This window comes from Staurois parvus, unplaced genomic scaffold (assembly GCF_062004578.1).
Source record: "Staurois parvus isolate SC_StPar_1 unplaced genomic scaffold, SC_StPar_1.0 ptg001239l, whole genome shotgun sequence".
NCBI lineage: Eukaryota > Metazoa > Chordata > Amphibia > Anura > Ranidae > Staurois > Staurois parvus.
The window spans coordinates 173,224-189,757 of NW_028319035.1; the positions used below are offsets into that span (position 1 = coordinate 173,224).

At 44.6% G+C, this 16,534-nt stretch overlaps 1 protein-coding gene across 1 annotated transcript in view; it reads right to left on the bottom strand.

Moving 5' to 3' along the window:
* The window catches only part of LOC149437954 (kin of IRRE-like protein 1), a 73,114-nt gene that overhangs the window by 5,175 nt on the left and 51,405 nt on the right, over positions 1-16,534 (bottom strand). Inside the window, exons 4-13 of the mRNA XM_089660404.1 lie at positions 15,926-16,083; positions 15,680-15,830; positions 15,110-15,361; positions 14,875-15,002; positions 12,548-12,674; positions 12,237-12,337; positions 9,351-9,549; positions 9,122-9,226; positions 6,542-6,639; positions 1,576-1,641 (exon numbers count right to left, since the gene is read on the bottom strand). Coding sequence (XP_089516530.1) covers positions 1,576-1,641; positions 6,542-6,639; positions 9,122-9,226; positions 9,351-9,549; positions 12,237-12,337; positions 12,548-12,674; positions 14,875-15,002; positions 15,110-15,361; positions 15,680-15,830; positions 15,926-16,083 — 1,385 coding nt within the window. The remainder of the gene's footprint in view (positions 1-1,575; positions 1,642-6,541; positions 6,640-9,121; positions 9,227-9,350; positions 9,550-12,236; positions 12,338-12,547; positions 12,675-14,874; positions 15,003-15,109; positions 15,362-15,679; positions 15,831-15,925; positions 16,084-16,534) is intronic.

Below are 16,534 nucleotides of genomic sequence, written 5' to 3' on the forward strand. Positions count from 1 at the left end.
GAACATGTCTAAATCAACCTTCCTCTTCCACAGTATCAATGTGAGCATGTGGGTAGGGCCACTTAATAGCATCATGGGCCCCTGGGCAAAGTAATTCACTGGGGCCTCTACCAGTCTGCATCAGCTGTCCTCATCACAGTGCCTCCTTATATCAGGTTCCCCCATCACTGTACCCATATATCAGTTGTGCCCATTCCAGTGTCCCCTTAGATCAAGTGCCCTCATCACGATCTCCCCATACATCAGATTCCCGCATCACAGTGCCCCCAAACATCAGGCACCCCCATCACAGTGCCCCCATAAATCAGGTTTCCCCATGACCGTGTTCCCAAACATCAGGGTCCCACATTACAGTGCCCCCATATATCAGGTTCTCCCATGACAGCGTTCCCATACATCAGGTTTCCCCATCACAGTGCTTCCATACATTAGGTTCCCCCATGACAGTGTCACCAAACATCAGGTTCCCCCATACATCAGGTACACCCATCACACTGTCCCCATACAACAGTTTCTCTCATCACAGTGCCCCCATACATCAGGTTCCCCCACCACAGTGCCCCCAAACATCAGTTTCCCTCATCACAGTGCCCCCAAACATCAGGTTCCCCCATCACAGTGCCCCCATACATCAGGTCCCCTCATCACAGTGCCCCCATACAACAGTTTCCCTCATCACAGTGCCCCCATACAACAGTTTCCCTCATCACAGTGCCCCCATACATCAGGTTCCCCCATCACAGTGCCCCCAAACATCAGTTTCCCTCATCACAGTGCCCCCATACAACAGGTTCCTCCATGACAGTGTCCCCAGATATCAGGTACCCCCATCACAGTGCCCCCATACAACAGTTTCCCTCATCACAGTGCCTCCCTACATCAGGTTCTCCCATCACAGTGCCCCCATACATCAGGTTCCCCCATCACAGTGCCCTATATAACAGTTTCTCCCATCACAGTGCCCCCATACATCAGGCTCTCCCATCACAATGCTCCCATACATCAGTTTCCCCCATCACAGTGCCCCCATACATCAGGCTCTCCCATCACAATGCTCCCATACATCAGTTTCCCCCATCACAGTGTCCCTTACATCAGAGTTGTGCCCCCCGTTCCCCCTTGTACTCACAGATCACAAATGCTGTTCCCACCTGCAATGAAAGCAGTTCCTTCTTTCTCTCCCACGCTGAGACTGAGGTGAGTTCTCAGTCTCAGCGCCGGCTCTTTTACTCCCCCTGCAAGTGGAGGGGAAAGCTAAATCCTCTATCCATCAAAAGCCAGCCACTGCTCCTTCTGACAGGACTAACACTGCAGTTACTCCTTTCAAAGAGGAGAGGCAGGAGTGGCCAAATCGCTAGTTCACCCTCCCCCCAACACAATACCCAGCCCCACCTTATCCTGGCCCTGATCATGGGCCCTCCATGCATCTGGGGCCCCTGGCCAGTGCCATTTATTAGGATGGCCTGGCATCCTCTAACGTCTATGATCAGCTTGGGACCCTCCAACATTAGACTGGTAATATCAAGTACATGACCCTAGATACAGTTACAACTTTGGTACATGAATGGAACTTACCTGAGAGTCATCGGGGATGTCACTGTGTTCCGTCTGTGATGTTCTTTGAGATTCTGTATCGGTGTGCTAACAGAAAAAAAAGTAACAATTTGGTTAATTCGGTTTTATCAAAAACTTGGGATTAGGCTTCTTGTCGTGTCATAAAATCTGCCCTGAACCTAATGAGTAGACATGCGTGTTTTGTATCGATTCGTTTTTTGGACGGAAATTTCGGGCTCGTGGGGAAATAATTAAACTTTGGAATTCGTTCCATCATCTGGATTGGGATAACAAATGGATTCAAATGGATGCACATGACGCCAGTTGATATTGTCCAATCAGTTCATGCCATTTCTCTTGGTGGGTTGGACTAGCGTCTGAAAATATCGAATCTGTCTGATTGGAATCCATCCGCATTGATAATATATAGAATATATAGCAAATCTGCCGGAAGAACTGCAAAATTTTTCAAATCCACCCGGACCAACGAATATATAATACAAATGTCGAAGATACAAAACGAGTTCCGAAAACGAACCAGTTCAACATAACAAATATGACAAAACAAGAATGAATGCATCTGAAACAAAATGAAAATTTCCGGCATGCATCCAGGGCCATGGATAAGGGTGTACCACCTGTACTGGGACCAGGCCAGTAGGGGGGCCGATCAGATGGGTGATCAGCACAGTGTGGGGGGAAATTACTGGAACTAATCCCCTGTATGGCTCTCTCTGCAGCAGCTGAAAGTTGGCTTCTTCTCCTCTCCCTCCTACCGGATTTCAGCTGTTGCAGAGAGAGCCATACAGGGGATCTGTCCCAGTAATTGCCTCCCCCCCCACCACACCCATCATCCTCCCGGTGGACCATACATTTCCCTCTGCTGCCTAGACCCCACTGTATGCCCCCAGTGCCGCCAGCTTCCCTCCTCTCCTTCCCCCTTGAAGCTGCAAGCACACAATAGGATCCTTCAGAATGGAAAGCGGATGAAGGGTCCGGTAAATATGTCAGATTTACCAGCCCCTTCCTTTTCTGATTGAACATAATGATTGGTAATGATCACTCACTGTGTTCATTTATAACTGAAGCATAGTAAACTGTATTTATTTGGGGGAGGGGAGGGGGAGGCTGTCTAGGTTGGCTTTATGAAGCTCTGTGGATTCTAACAGCAAGCCTGCATGCACATGTCTACAAATGATGACCATGTGCTTGGAAACAAATGTCCCTCAGCACCTACGATGCAATCATGAAGTCCTGCATTAACAATGAAGAACAATGAGAGATGAGTGATGATCCCAGTTTGGCTATCCAAAATTTATCCCAGTTTTAGTCTTCTTGAAATGATCTTTGATGACATCTCATTGAATGTGATAATATCACCAATGATCAAGGAACACACAAATATCCAATGTTCTTCACGAAGTCATTGGCGATGACTTTGATGGCCAAAGATAATGTTCTCCTATTGGTCTACCCAAGAAATCTTGGGTAGACCAATATCACCAATGATCAATGAGTACCCAAATATCCAATGTTCTTCACGAAGTCATTGGAGATGACTTTGATGGGCAAAGATAATGTTCTCCTATTGGTCTACTAAAAAAATCTAGACTTTAACAACTGATACCATCAAAAATATCTAAAAAAGAGATTGAATATGATAATATCACCAGTGATCAAGGAGCACACAAATACCCAATGTTCTTGAAATAGTCATTGGCGATGACTTTGATGGTTAAAGATAATGTTCTCCTATTGGTCTACAATAGAAATCTAGACTTTAACAATTGATACCATCAAAAATATCTAAAAAAGAGATTGAATATGATAATATCACCAATGATCAATGAGCGCACAAATATCCAATGTTCTTCACAAAGTCATTGGCGATGGCTTTGATGGCCAAAGATAATGTTCTCCTATTGGTCTGCTATAGAAATCTAGACTTTAACAACTGATACCATCAAAATATCTAAAACAGAGATTGAATATGATAATATCACCAATGATCAATGAGCACCCAAATATCCAATGTTCTTCATAAAGTCATTGGCGATGGCTTTGATGGCCAAAGATAATGTTCTCCTATTGGTCTACCCAAGAAATCTTGAGTAGACCCTTGGGCGGACTGACAACTCATGGGGCCCCTGGGCAATAGGGGATCATGGGGCCCCTGTGTCCTAGCCCAAACTCAAAAAAGACTATGAAAAAGGTACCAGGGGCATCTCATGGTGCCCCCTACTGACCCCGGGCCCTCGGGCAGTGCCGAGTTTCCAAATGGTCAGTCCGCCCCTGAGTAGACCAATATCACCAATGATCAATGAGTACCCAAATACCCAATGTTCTTCACAAAGTCATTGGTTAAGACTTTGATGGCCAAAGATAATGTTCTCCTATTAATCTACCAAAGAAATCTAGACTGTAACAACTGATACCATCAAAAATATCTAAAAAAAGAGACAGAATATGATAATATCACCAATAATCAAGGAACACACAAATACCCAATGTTCTTCACAAAGTCATTGGCGATGACTTTGATGGCCAAAGATAATGTTCTTCTATTGGTCTACTAAAAAAATCTAGACTTTAACAACTGATACCATCAAAAATATCTAAAAGATTGCTCTTTGATCATTGGTGATATTATCATATCCAATCTCTTTTTTAGATATTTTTGATGGTATCAATTGTTAAAGTCTACATTTCTTGGGTAGACCAGTAGGAGAGCATTATCTTTGGCCATCAAAGTCATCGCCAATGACTTCGTGAACAACATTGGATATTTGTGTGCTCATTGATCATTGGTGATATTATCATATTCACACAAATATCCAATGTTGTTCACGAAGTCATTGGCGATGACTTTGATGGCCAAAGATAATGCTCTCCTACTGGTCTACCCAAGAAATCTAGACTTTAACAATTGATACCATCAAAAATATCTAAAAAAGAGATTGGATATGATAATATCACCAATGATCAAAGAGCAATCTCTTTTAGATATTTTTGATGGTATCAGTTGTTAAAGTCTAGATTTTTTTAGTAGACCAATAGGAGAACATTATCTTTGGCCATCAAAGTCATCGCCAATGACTTTGTGCAGAACATTGGGTATTTGTGCGCTCATTGATCATTGGTGATATTATCATATTCACACAAATATCCAATGTTGTTCACGAAGTCATTGGCGATGACTTTGATGGCCAAAGATAATGCTCTCCTATTGGTCTACTAAAGAAATCTAGACTTTAACAATTGATACCATCAAAAATATCTAAAAAAGAGATTGAATATGATAATATCACCAATGATCAAAGAGCAATCTCTTTTAGATATTTTTGATGGTATCAGTTGTTAAAGTCTAGATTTCTTGGGTAGACCAATAGGAGAACATTATCTTTGGCCATCAAAGTCATCGCCAATGACTTTGTGCAGAACATTGGGTATTTGTGCGCTCATTGATCATTGGTGATATTATCATATTCACACAAATATCCAATGTTGTTCACGAAGTCATTGGCGATGACTTTGATGGCCAAAGATAATGCTCTCCTATTGGTCTACTAAAGAAATCTAGACTTTAACAATTGATACCATCAAAAATATCTAAAAAAGAGATTGAATATGATAATATCACCAATGATCAAAGAGCAATCTCTTTTAGATATTTTTGATGGTATCAGTTGTTAAAGTCTAGATTTCTTGGGTAGACCAATAGGAGAACATTATCTTTGGCCATCAAAGTCATCGCCAATGACTTTGTGCAGAACATTGGGTATTTGTGCGCTCATTGATCATTGGTGATATTATCATATTCACACAAATATCCAATGTTGTTCACGATGTCATTGGCGATGACTTTGATGGCCAAAGATAATGCTCTCCTATTGGTCTACCCAAGAAATCTAGAGTTTTAACAATTGATACCATCAAAAATATCTAAAAAAGAGATTGGATATGATAATATCATCAATGATCAAAGAGCAATCTCTTTTAGATATTTTTGATGGTATCAGTTGTTAAAGTCTAGATTTCTTGGGTAGACCAATAGGAGAACATTATCTTTGGCCATCAAAGTCATCGCCAATGATTTTGTGAACAACATTGGATATTTGTGTGAATATGATAATATCACCAATGATCAATGAGCACCCAAATATCCAATGTTCTTCAAAAAGTCATTGGTGATGACTTTGATGGCCAAAGATAATGTTCTCCTATTGGTCTACTAAAGAAATCTAGACTTTAACAACTGATACCATCAAAAATATCTAAAAAAGAGATTGAATATGATAACATCACCAATGATCAATGAGCGCACAAATATCCAATGTTCTTCACGAAGTCATTGGCGATGACTTTGATGGACAAAAGATAATGTTCTCCTATTGGTCTACCCAAGAAATCTTGGGTAGACCAATATCACCAATGATCAATGAGTACCCAAATATCCAATGTTCTTTACGAAGTCATTGGTGATGACTTTGATGGCCAAAGATAATGTTCTCCTATTGGTCTACTAAAGAAATCTAGACTTTAACAACTGATACCATGAAAAATATCTAAAAAAGAGATTGAATATGATAATATCACCAGTGATCAATGAACGCACAAATATCCAATGTTCTTCACAAAGTCATTGGCGATGACTTTGATGGACAAAAGATAAAGTCTAGATTTCTTTAGTAGACCAATAGGAGAACATTAACAACTGATACCATCAAAAATATCTAAAAAAGAGATTTTTTAGATATATATCGGTGATAAATTGGTGACAATTGGTGATATTAATATCACCAATGATCAATGAGCACCCAAATATCCAATGTTCTTCACGAAGTCATTGGCGATGACTTTGATGGACAAAAGATAAAGTCTAGATTTCTTTAATAGACTAATAGGAGAACATTAACAACTGATACCATCAAAAATATCTAAAAAAGGGATTGAAATTTATCTTCTGTCTTGACATTTAGATACTCACCAATGGTTCTTTGAGGTCTTCTTCAGAGTCGCTTGGGTGTCTATCGCTATGTTCACTACCCGAAACCTCGACTGCTAGAATTTGTGTGTCCTTTACCTCTGTGGAGGACAAAACAAAAGAGGCATTGGAGCGGGCAGAGGAGGAAAAATCAGCGACCGTGCAAGTAAGACATCTATGAAACCCGATATCTTGATGAAATGGTAGATCATGAGAAATAGAAAACTGACGACAGGACAGAGGACATTAAAGAGCTTAGCTGAAGATGTGAGAAGAGGGAGACAAACAAACCTCTTAAAAAGTTATCAACGCGGAGCTTCAGCACAAATGATAATATAACACGGGAGAGCCATATCAGAAATAGGCTTTGGAGTGAGATTTAAACTTCAAAGATAGGCAGAAAGTCTTGAAGAAACTTAAGACACGTCAGTGAAAGATGGAGATGACATTTGAAGAGGTGATCCAAGCAATTTTAGGTCTTGGGGAGCACCACTTCAAAAATGTAGACAAGTAGAGTCTTGAAAAAACAAAAAAAAACAACAAAAGTAGAGATGATCGGAACACTTAACATAACTCTTATAAGAGACAACAGAAGAGGCAGGCCGGGACAAGGGGTAGGTAGGAGGGGTGGCTGCCCTGGGCACTGTGGTATCATGTGAGGTGAGGGGGGAACCACAAGGAGATTGGGGGGGAGGGGATTTGTGTTGAGAAGGGGGATATGGAGGATGGCAGGGGGTAAGAATTGATCTAAGAGGAGAAAATTGGGGAGGTGTGCTAGGATTGGTGATTTGAGAGGATTTGTGTCGGGAGGGGAGATGGTGGAAGAAGATTTGGGCTGGGGGGGGGGGCTTTACTAGAAAAATAATATGGTGTGTGCAGGGGCGGACTGACCATTTGGGCGCTCGGGCACTGCACGAGGGCCCTGGGTCAGTAGGGGGCCCCATGAGATGCCCCTGGTACCTTTCATAGGCTTTTGTGGGTGTGGTTTGAGTGTGGGTGAGGACACAGGGGCCCCATGATCCCTGATTGCCTGGCGGCTCCATACATTGTCAGTCTGCCCCTGGGTGTGGGTGTGTGTGTGTGGAGGGGGATTTGTGCTAGGAGGGGATTTTTTTTTAGGGGGATTTGTGCTAGTTGGGGTGATTGGGGGGTATTTGTGCTAGGACACAGCGAAATTTATGGGGGGGGGGGGAAATTTGTGCTAGGATGGGGGATTGGGGGAGGGGAATTTATGTTAGAAGAGGGGGGGGGGATTTGTACTTGGAGGGGAAATTTGAGGGGTAGAGGATTTCTGCTAGTTGGGGGGAATTATTTTTATTTTGGGGGGGGGATTTTTGCTGGGGGTATATGGGGAGAGAGGATTTGAGCTAGGGGGGTGGGAAGGCAATTATTTATGCTGGGAGGGGGATTTCAGCAGGGGGGTGGATTTGTACTGGGAGGAGAGGAATTTATGCTTAGGAAATAAACATGCAGATTAGTGCTCGATTTTTTTGGGGGGGGGATTTTTGCTGACATATAATGCTCATACATCTTGGGGATTGGAAGGGAGGGGAATTTGTACTGGAACAGGGGTTTGGAGAGGGGGGGGGGTTGCGCTTGGAGGGGAAATTTGAGGGGTAGACGACTTGTGCTAGGAGAGGAAATTTTGTTTTTTTTATCGAGGGGTGGGAATTTGTGCTGGGGGCATATGGGGAGAGAGAGGATTTGAGCTGGGGGATGGGAGGGCAAAGATTTGTACCGAGAGGGGAATTTCAGCAGGGAAATTTATGCTTAGGGGGTAAGCATGTAGAATAATGCTCATTTTGTTTGGGGGGGGGTTTGAAAACATATAATGCTCATAAATCTGGGGGATTGGGGGAGGAGAATTTGTACTGGAACGGGGGGTTTGGTGTGGGGGGGGGGGATTTGTGCTTGGAGGGGAAATTTGAGGGGTAGAGGATTTGTGCTAGGAGGGGGAACTTTTTTAGGGGGGGTGGGAATTTGTGCTGGGGGCATATGGGGAGAGAAGATTTGAGCTAGGGGGATGGGAGGGCAAAAATTTGGAATCGGAGGGGGATTTCAGCAGGGAAATGTATGCTTAGGGGGTAAGCATGTAGATCAATGCAATTTTTTTTTTTGGGGGGGGGTTTGCAGACATATAATGCTCATAAATCTGGGAGATTGGTGGAGGGGAATTTATACTGGAACGGGGGATTTGGAGTGGGGGGGGGGGGAATTTGTGCTTGGAGCGGGAATTCGTCTTTTTTTTGGGGGGGATGGAAATTTGTGCTGGGGGCCTATGGGGAGAAAGAGGAATTGGGCTTGGGGGATGGGAGGGCAAAAAATTGTAATTGGAGGGGGATTTCAGCAGGGAAATGTGTGCTTAGGGGGTGAGCATGTAGAATAATGCTCCATTTTTGTTTTTTTTTGGGGGGGGATTTTGCTCACACATAATGCTCATAAATCTTGGGGGGGGGGGGGGGGGCACAATTTGGCGTGTTCACCTGGGTTTTAGATTACCTTGACCCGGCTCTGACAATGACGATAAGTAGACAGAAGAAGAAAGTTGACCCAAAAATGAGGACATAGAAAATCAATCGTTACCTTTCCGTGGTCGCCGACAGCAAAGAACGCAGATGGTCACCAGTACGAAGAGGCAGAGCGTCCCCAAACCCAGAGCAATCAGCAGGAGCATGAGGGGCAGAGTAGCTGGAAGAGAAGCGCGGACCCGTTATGTATTGCTCTCCATGATGGGGACATGTCAATGGCCAAGATGGAGGAAGACCATGTTAGGCTGACACTCAAGCTCTATGACGAATGAATGAGCGCTCACCTTCCTCTCTCAGGGAGATAATCACGGAATCCTCGCCGAACTGATTTATGGCGGTGCAGTTGTACTGCGTGGTATAATCTGAAGGCTCGGTTCCATCAATAATGAGGAAAGAGACAGCGTCGTTGTTTGTCACTCGTGTCTCCACCGAGAAGCGCCCCAAAGTGCCTTCGTCTAGACTGTGCTTGTCCCAAATCCAGACCTAGAGGAACAGAAAAATTGCGAAGACAAATTGAGTTCCCGAAAACGGTGCGACGTGTTTTTTGTTTTTTTTCATTGGTTGACTCTCTAATCATCGAGTGTTATTTCAGCAGAAAGAGTTATGAAATGTCAACTCTTCTTGGCCTGGAAAAAAGTAACTGCAAGAGAGCAGATATAAAAGTACTAAAAGTAGAACTACGGGCAAAATATATCAGGCATTCTGTCAGTAGCAAAGGAGTAATTAAAACCTTCAGGGCCCCCCTCCTGGCTGCTAGAGCCCTTTCCATCGGTTTTGGGGTCTTTCCCTCTGAGCCCGGGGACCTTCCCTCTGGGTCCAAGGCCTTTCCCACTGATGTTGGGGTCCTTTACTACCCATCACAGGGCCCTTTATAAGCCCCGGTTCGCACTGCTATGACTGATCATGTGACTTGCGATGCGTAAAAGCGCATGACAAGTCAAAACACATCCATTTCAATGGGTGCTGACCAGGGGCGGACTGACAACTCATGGGGCCCCCGGGCAATAGGGGATCATGGGGCCCGTGTCCTTGCCCAAACTCAAAAAAGCTTATGAAAAAGGTACCAGGGGCATCTCATGGGGCCCCCTACTGACCTGAGTTTCCAAATGGTCAGTCCGCCCCTGGTGCTGACTCAAGTCACAGCAGCAACAAAAAAAAAAAAGCCAGGTTCTTGCACTACTTTTCAGCGACTTTGGTACAATTTGGGTGCCGTAGACTGCAAAATGAAGTCACAAAAGTTGCAAGGAAGTTGGAAGCAAGTCCCACGATTTTGGGGTCACTGCAATGCGAACCAAGCCTTACGGTCCAGCAGGGGGGCTCAGTCATACGTTCTGCAGCAGGCCCCCTTCCTGCCCTCTTGCCCCCCCTACAGTGGCTGAACACTAGGGCCCGGTTGCAAGTGGGACCTTTGCGACCCTGATAGTTCCACCACTGGTCAGTATCACAGCGGGCTTTGTATTTTTGAGTCACCCTTGTGATACGTCCAAGGCTGTCTCCATTGGTCCTCCATCTAGAGTTGAGCCACCTTAACCACTTCCCATCCAATATATAAACGGCCGGATGGTGGCAGTGCAGGGGCGGGTTGCTGTTCATAAATGGCGCCCACCAATTTGGATTGTGCGCGCTCCCTGAGAGTGCGCGGCACCACGATCCGAAGGAAACAGCAGAACACCGATCGATGTACGGGACCTCTGTGTGAGGTCCAGATCATGTGATCACTGATTGGCCAATCAGTGATCACATGAAAAGGAGTAAGCAAGATGTCACTTCTGACATCATTGCTTACTATGTGTGAAATCTGTGAATGATCACAGAGATCACATGGTACAGGGATATTCACAACAGCCTTGTACCATGTGACAAGCTGTGACCAATCACAGCTCACACAGTATTTCTCATTGGCTGCAGTAATGCAGCCAGAGAGAAGGAGAAATGATTGCTTTTACAGCCTTTATGAGTATAAAAAAAAAAGAAGAAAAATCTTCATCACCCCCCACAAGTAGTACAGTGTCACTATGGTGATACTACTGCTAGGGAGACAGTATGTTAAAAAAAACCCATAAATAATAATATTAATAAAAATGTAAAAAAAAATTTGAAAAATTATAATTTTTGGTAATAAACTAATTTGGGTTATTTTGTTTTAATAAAAAGATAACCAAATAAATTTTGGCCAGGATTTATGAAGAAAGATTATTTATTTGCAAGATTTTATAAGAAAAACACTTTTTTCAAAATTTTTGGACTTTTTCATTTATATAGCAAAAAATAAATAAAAATCCCAGCGGTGAATAAATACAGCCAAATAAAGTTTTATCTGTCTCAAAAAAATGCTAAAACATTCATATGGGTACAGTGTTGCATGACCGCGCAATTGTCATTCAAAGTGTGATAGCGCTGAAAGCTGAAAATTGGTCTGGGCAGATGGGGGGGGGGGGGAGTGTCCGGACTGGAAGGGGGTGAAAGCGTCCGGACTGGAAGGGGGGGAAAGTGTCCGGACTGGAAGGGGGGGAAAGTGTCCGGACTGGAAGGGGGGGGGGAAGTGTCCGGACTGGAAGGGGGGGGGGGGAAAGTGTCCGGACTGGAAGGGGGGGGGGGAAAGTGTCCGGACTGGAAGGGGGGGGGGGAAAAGTGTCCGGACTGGAAGGGGGGGGGGAAAGTGTCCGGACTGGAAGGGGGGGGGAAAAGTGTCCGGACTGGAAGGGGGGAAAGTGTCCGGACTGGAAGGGGGGGAAAGCGTCCGCACTGGAAGGGGGGTGAAAGCGTCCGGACTGAAAAGGGGGGAAAGCGTCCGGACTGGAAGGGGGTGAAAGCGTCCGGACTGGAAGGGGGTGAAAGTGTCCGGACTGGAAGGGGGTGAAAGTGTCCGGACTGGAAGGGGGTGAAAGTGTCCGGACCGAAAGGGGGGTGAAAGTGTCCGGACTGGAAGGGGGTGAAAGTGTCCGGACTTGAAGTGGTTAAGACAGGAGGTGTGTTACTTGGCAGGATCACCAGGTGAAAACATATGTGAAAAGCCTATAAAAATGAAACTAATGCACCCAACACACCAACGGACTGGTAAGCTGCAGTAGACTACATTTTCGTTTTTTGGGATTGGACATGTTTTATCTGTGATCCTAATGAACGTTTGTATTTGTTGAAGCTCCGTAGCTAAGTAACATTGCACTTACGATTCTGTCCGGTATTGGTGTGGTTTCAACAAGACATTCCAGCCGTGCTTTCCCTCCAAGGACGCTTTCATAGCTTGTTTCACTGGTGATGACAGGTGGCCCTGACAACAAAGAAGATACAAGGTCGTTTTAGCGTGCTAGAATGCCGTGAAAGGTCCATCGTTTTTTTTTTTTTCAATATAGAATACAAAGAAATAGGACAAAAGGAGATACATCTAGTTGTTCCAACCGTTAATAAAAAGAATAAAAAATACCCGCCATTCCTATAAGCTGAAGTGGATTGTCTCGCATTATGTGGTGGATCTTATTACCTCTCACGGTCAGAGTTACTTCTTTCTCCATGGTTCCGATACGCGGGACGATGGCCTTGCACACGTAGGTTCCTGCATCTTCCCGGGTCACCTTGTTCAGTGATAGAGTGTTGCCGTTACTCAGCACCTGAGAAATGGTGGGAAGGAAATTGTAAGACTTATGGTGGACATCTAAAGCTTTATTATTAGTCAACGAAAACATTAAAATGTTAAGAAGCATTACTATTCTCTATGTCAACGACAGGGCAAGAGGATAGGATCATATCTGGGTGACATTGCTGAGTATATGCGTATCTCCTTCTACTGTTCACCATACAACATGGGCAGCCAACATCTACCTAGACTCCCATACTGTACCTATTTCATTCAACATCAGCATGGCCATCTTTTTGAGGATAAAAATGTCTTCTGCTGAAAAAAAAGAGGCCTATCCTACAGTGAACTTTATCCTCGATCATTCCGCTAACCCTATCTTCATCACCAACAATAACCTCCTCATTCTTTAACTAACCCTAACCTCATATCCAACACTAACTCCATCATATTGCTAACACTAACTCTGCACCCAATCTCAACACTAATCCCATTCAGAACATTACATCTACACCCAATCCCAACACTAACCTCATTCCAAACACTACATCTACACCCAATCCCAACACTAACCTCCCTCATTCCGAACACTACATCTACACCCAATCCCAACACTAACCTCATTCCAAACACTACATCTACATCTACACCCAATCCCAACACTAACCTCATTCCGAACACTACATCTACATCTACACCCAATCCCAACACTAACCTCATTCCAAACACTACATCTAAACCCAATTCCAACACTAACCTCATTCCAAACACTACATCTACACCCAATCCCAACACTAACCTCATTCCAAACACTGCATCTACACCCAATCCCAACACTAACCTCATTCCAAACACTACATCTACACCCAATCCCAACACTAACCTCCCTCATTCCGAACACTACATCTACACCCAATCCCAACACTAACCTCATTCCAAACACTACATCTACACCCAATCCCAACACTAACCTCATTCCAAACACTACATCTGCACCCAATCCCAACACTAACCTCATTCCAAAAACTACATCTACACCCAATCCCAACACTAACCTCATTCCGAACACTGCATCTACACCCGATCCCAACACTAACCTCATTCCAAACACTGCATCTACACCCGATCCCAACACTAACCTCATTCCAAACACTGCATCTACACCCAATCCCAACACTAACCTCATTCCAAACACTACATCTACACCCAATCCCAACACTAACCTCATTCCAAACACTACATCTGCACCCAATCCCAACACGAACCCCATTCTGAACATTAACTCCGCACCCAATCTCAACACTAAACTCATTCCAAACACTACATCTACACCCAATCCCAACACTAACCTCATTCCGAACACGACATCTACACCCAATCCCAACACTAACCTCATTCCAAACTCTACATCTACACCCAATCCCAACACTAACCTCCCTCATTCCGAACACTACATCTACACCCAATCCCAACACTAAACTCATTCCAAACACTACATCTACACCCAGTTCCAACACTAACCTCATTCCAAACACGACATCTACACCCAATCCCAACACTAACCTCATTCCAAACTCTACATCTACACCCAATCCCAACACTAACCTCATTCTGAACACTAACTTTACACCCAATCCCAACACTAACCTCATTCCGAACACTACATCTACACCAAATCCCAACACTAACCTCATTCCAAACACTAACTCTGTACCCAATCCCAACACTTACCTCATTCCAAACACTAACTCTGTACCCAATCCCAACACTTACCTCATTCCAAACACTACATCTACACCCAATCCCAACACAAACCTCATTCTGAACATTAACTCTGCACCCAATCTCAACACTAACCTCATTCCAAACATTACATTTACACCAAATCTCAACACTAACCTCATTCTGAACATTACATCTACACCCAACCTCCACACTAACCTCATTTCGAACACAAACTCTACACCCAATCCCAACACTAACCTCATTCCAAACACTACATCTACACCCAATCCCAACACTAACCTCATTCCGAACACTAACTGTACACCCAACCCCAAAACTAATCTCATTCCGAACGCTAACTCTACACCCAACTTCAACACGAACCTCATTCCAAACATTAACTCGCACCCAATCCCAACACTAACCTTATTCAAAACACTAACTGTACATTGTAAAACCTTATTCCGAACCCATCCCAATGCAATTTCCAAAAGAAACCTTTATCTCACCTCTGTGGAGCCTTTCTTGTTCCAGAACTGGGTTGGTGTTGGGTTTCCAGTCCATCCGCAAAAAAAGGATGCATCTCCGCCAACATCCACAGTCATAGGACGCGGTTCTGTCAGGAGACGCGGCCCAACTGTTGGCAAAAAGTCAAATATTGAGAGTTAGTTTGAATGGTTTCAGTCTAAATTTCAGACAAAATACTCCCCAACACTTTTGGTTGATGCAATTTATATTACTCACACAAAACATTCACAGCTGTGCTAACGTTGCTGCTTCCAACACTGTTGGAGACCTCGCAGGACACAGGAGCGGTGAAGAAGGAGTGGTCCACTGTTACATGGTAGCGGTCTCCTGAAACGGAAATTGGAACTCCACCCTTGGCCCACCTATAGGTTGTCACCTCTGGGTTTGACACAGCACTGCACAGGAAAGTCACCGAGCCCCCTTCTGAGACGGTTGGAGGATTCACAGACAGCGTTACCTTGGGGGGATCTAAAAAAAAAGTAAGAAAATGTAAAAATTAAGATGTTGGAGATTTTGTGACTGAGACCTGAAGGGTTTAGGTTAGGGGCGGACTGACCATTTGGAAACTCGGGCACTGCCCGAGAGCCCAGGGTCAGTAGGGGGCCCCATGAGATGCCCCTGGTACCTTTTTCATAGGCTTTTTTGAGTTTGGGCAAGGACACAGGGGCCCCATGATCCCCTATTGCCTGGGGGCCCCATGAGTTGTCAGTCCGCCCCTGGTTCAGGTTACAATTTTCAAATCAGGTCTTTCCAGTTAGATTTGGACTCCGAATGTTGGATACTCACATTGCACGCTCAATATCACCGATCTTTCTCGCCCTTCGGGCATCGCGGAGTTCCTGACGTGGCACATGTAGCTGGATCCCGCATCGGCAAAGCTTGGTGTGATTAGGAGACTGCTAACGGCGTCCTCGCTCTTGCTGTCCGATAGCAAATGCTGGAAGAGACAACCATGGGAAGAATTAGATCGAACACCCGTATGAATTTACCAGACGCGGTAGACAGCTGGAAAGGCGCAATGTGAAGCCAAACCTTGGAATAAATTGCTCCATTTAGTTGCCTGCCGTCATGGTACCAGATGATCTCGGCCGCTGGTTTTGCCGCGGGAGCCAAGCAGGTGAGGTTAAAGGGGGTGTCGAGCAGCACATTGAGTACGGGAGCTCCGCGTATCAAAGGGTCTCCAGGAGGAACTGAAAGAAAAGTAGGATGTTAGCAAACCCTGAAAAACTTGATTGTCCAATCTCTACACAGTCTGAGGGCCATATAGACTGCTACCTGACCAAACAATTTCCATCCAGTCTTCATTAGATTTACCAAAATTGTTAGGGATGAAAGTATCCATTGAAATTATATCCAATCAGGAAAGTCCTTGCATAGCATCATTGCTGCTACTGCTGCCATTACTACTAGGCTGTCCTCTTTGATACTGCCACTACGACTGGGTCTTTGGAGCAGCAGAACTTCATATATCAGAAGATTGTTTATGAAGTAGTCCCTCCTCACTGGCCGACCTCACCGCAGGCGATCCCCTCCTCAGTCTATCATGAATGCTGCTGCCAGACTCATCCACCTTACTAACCGTTCTGTATCTGCCATCCCTCTCTGCCAATCCCTCCACTGACCTCCACTCAGTGTCCTCCA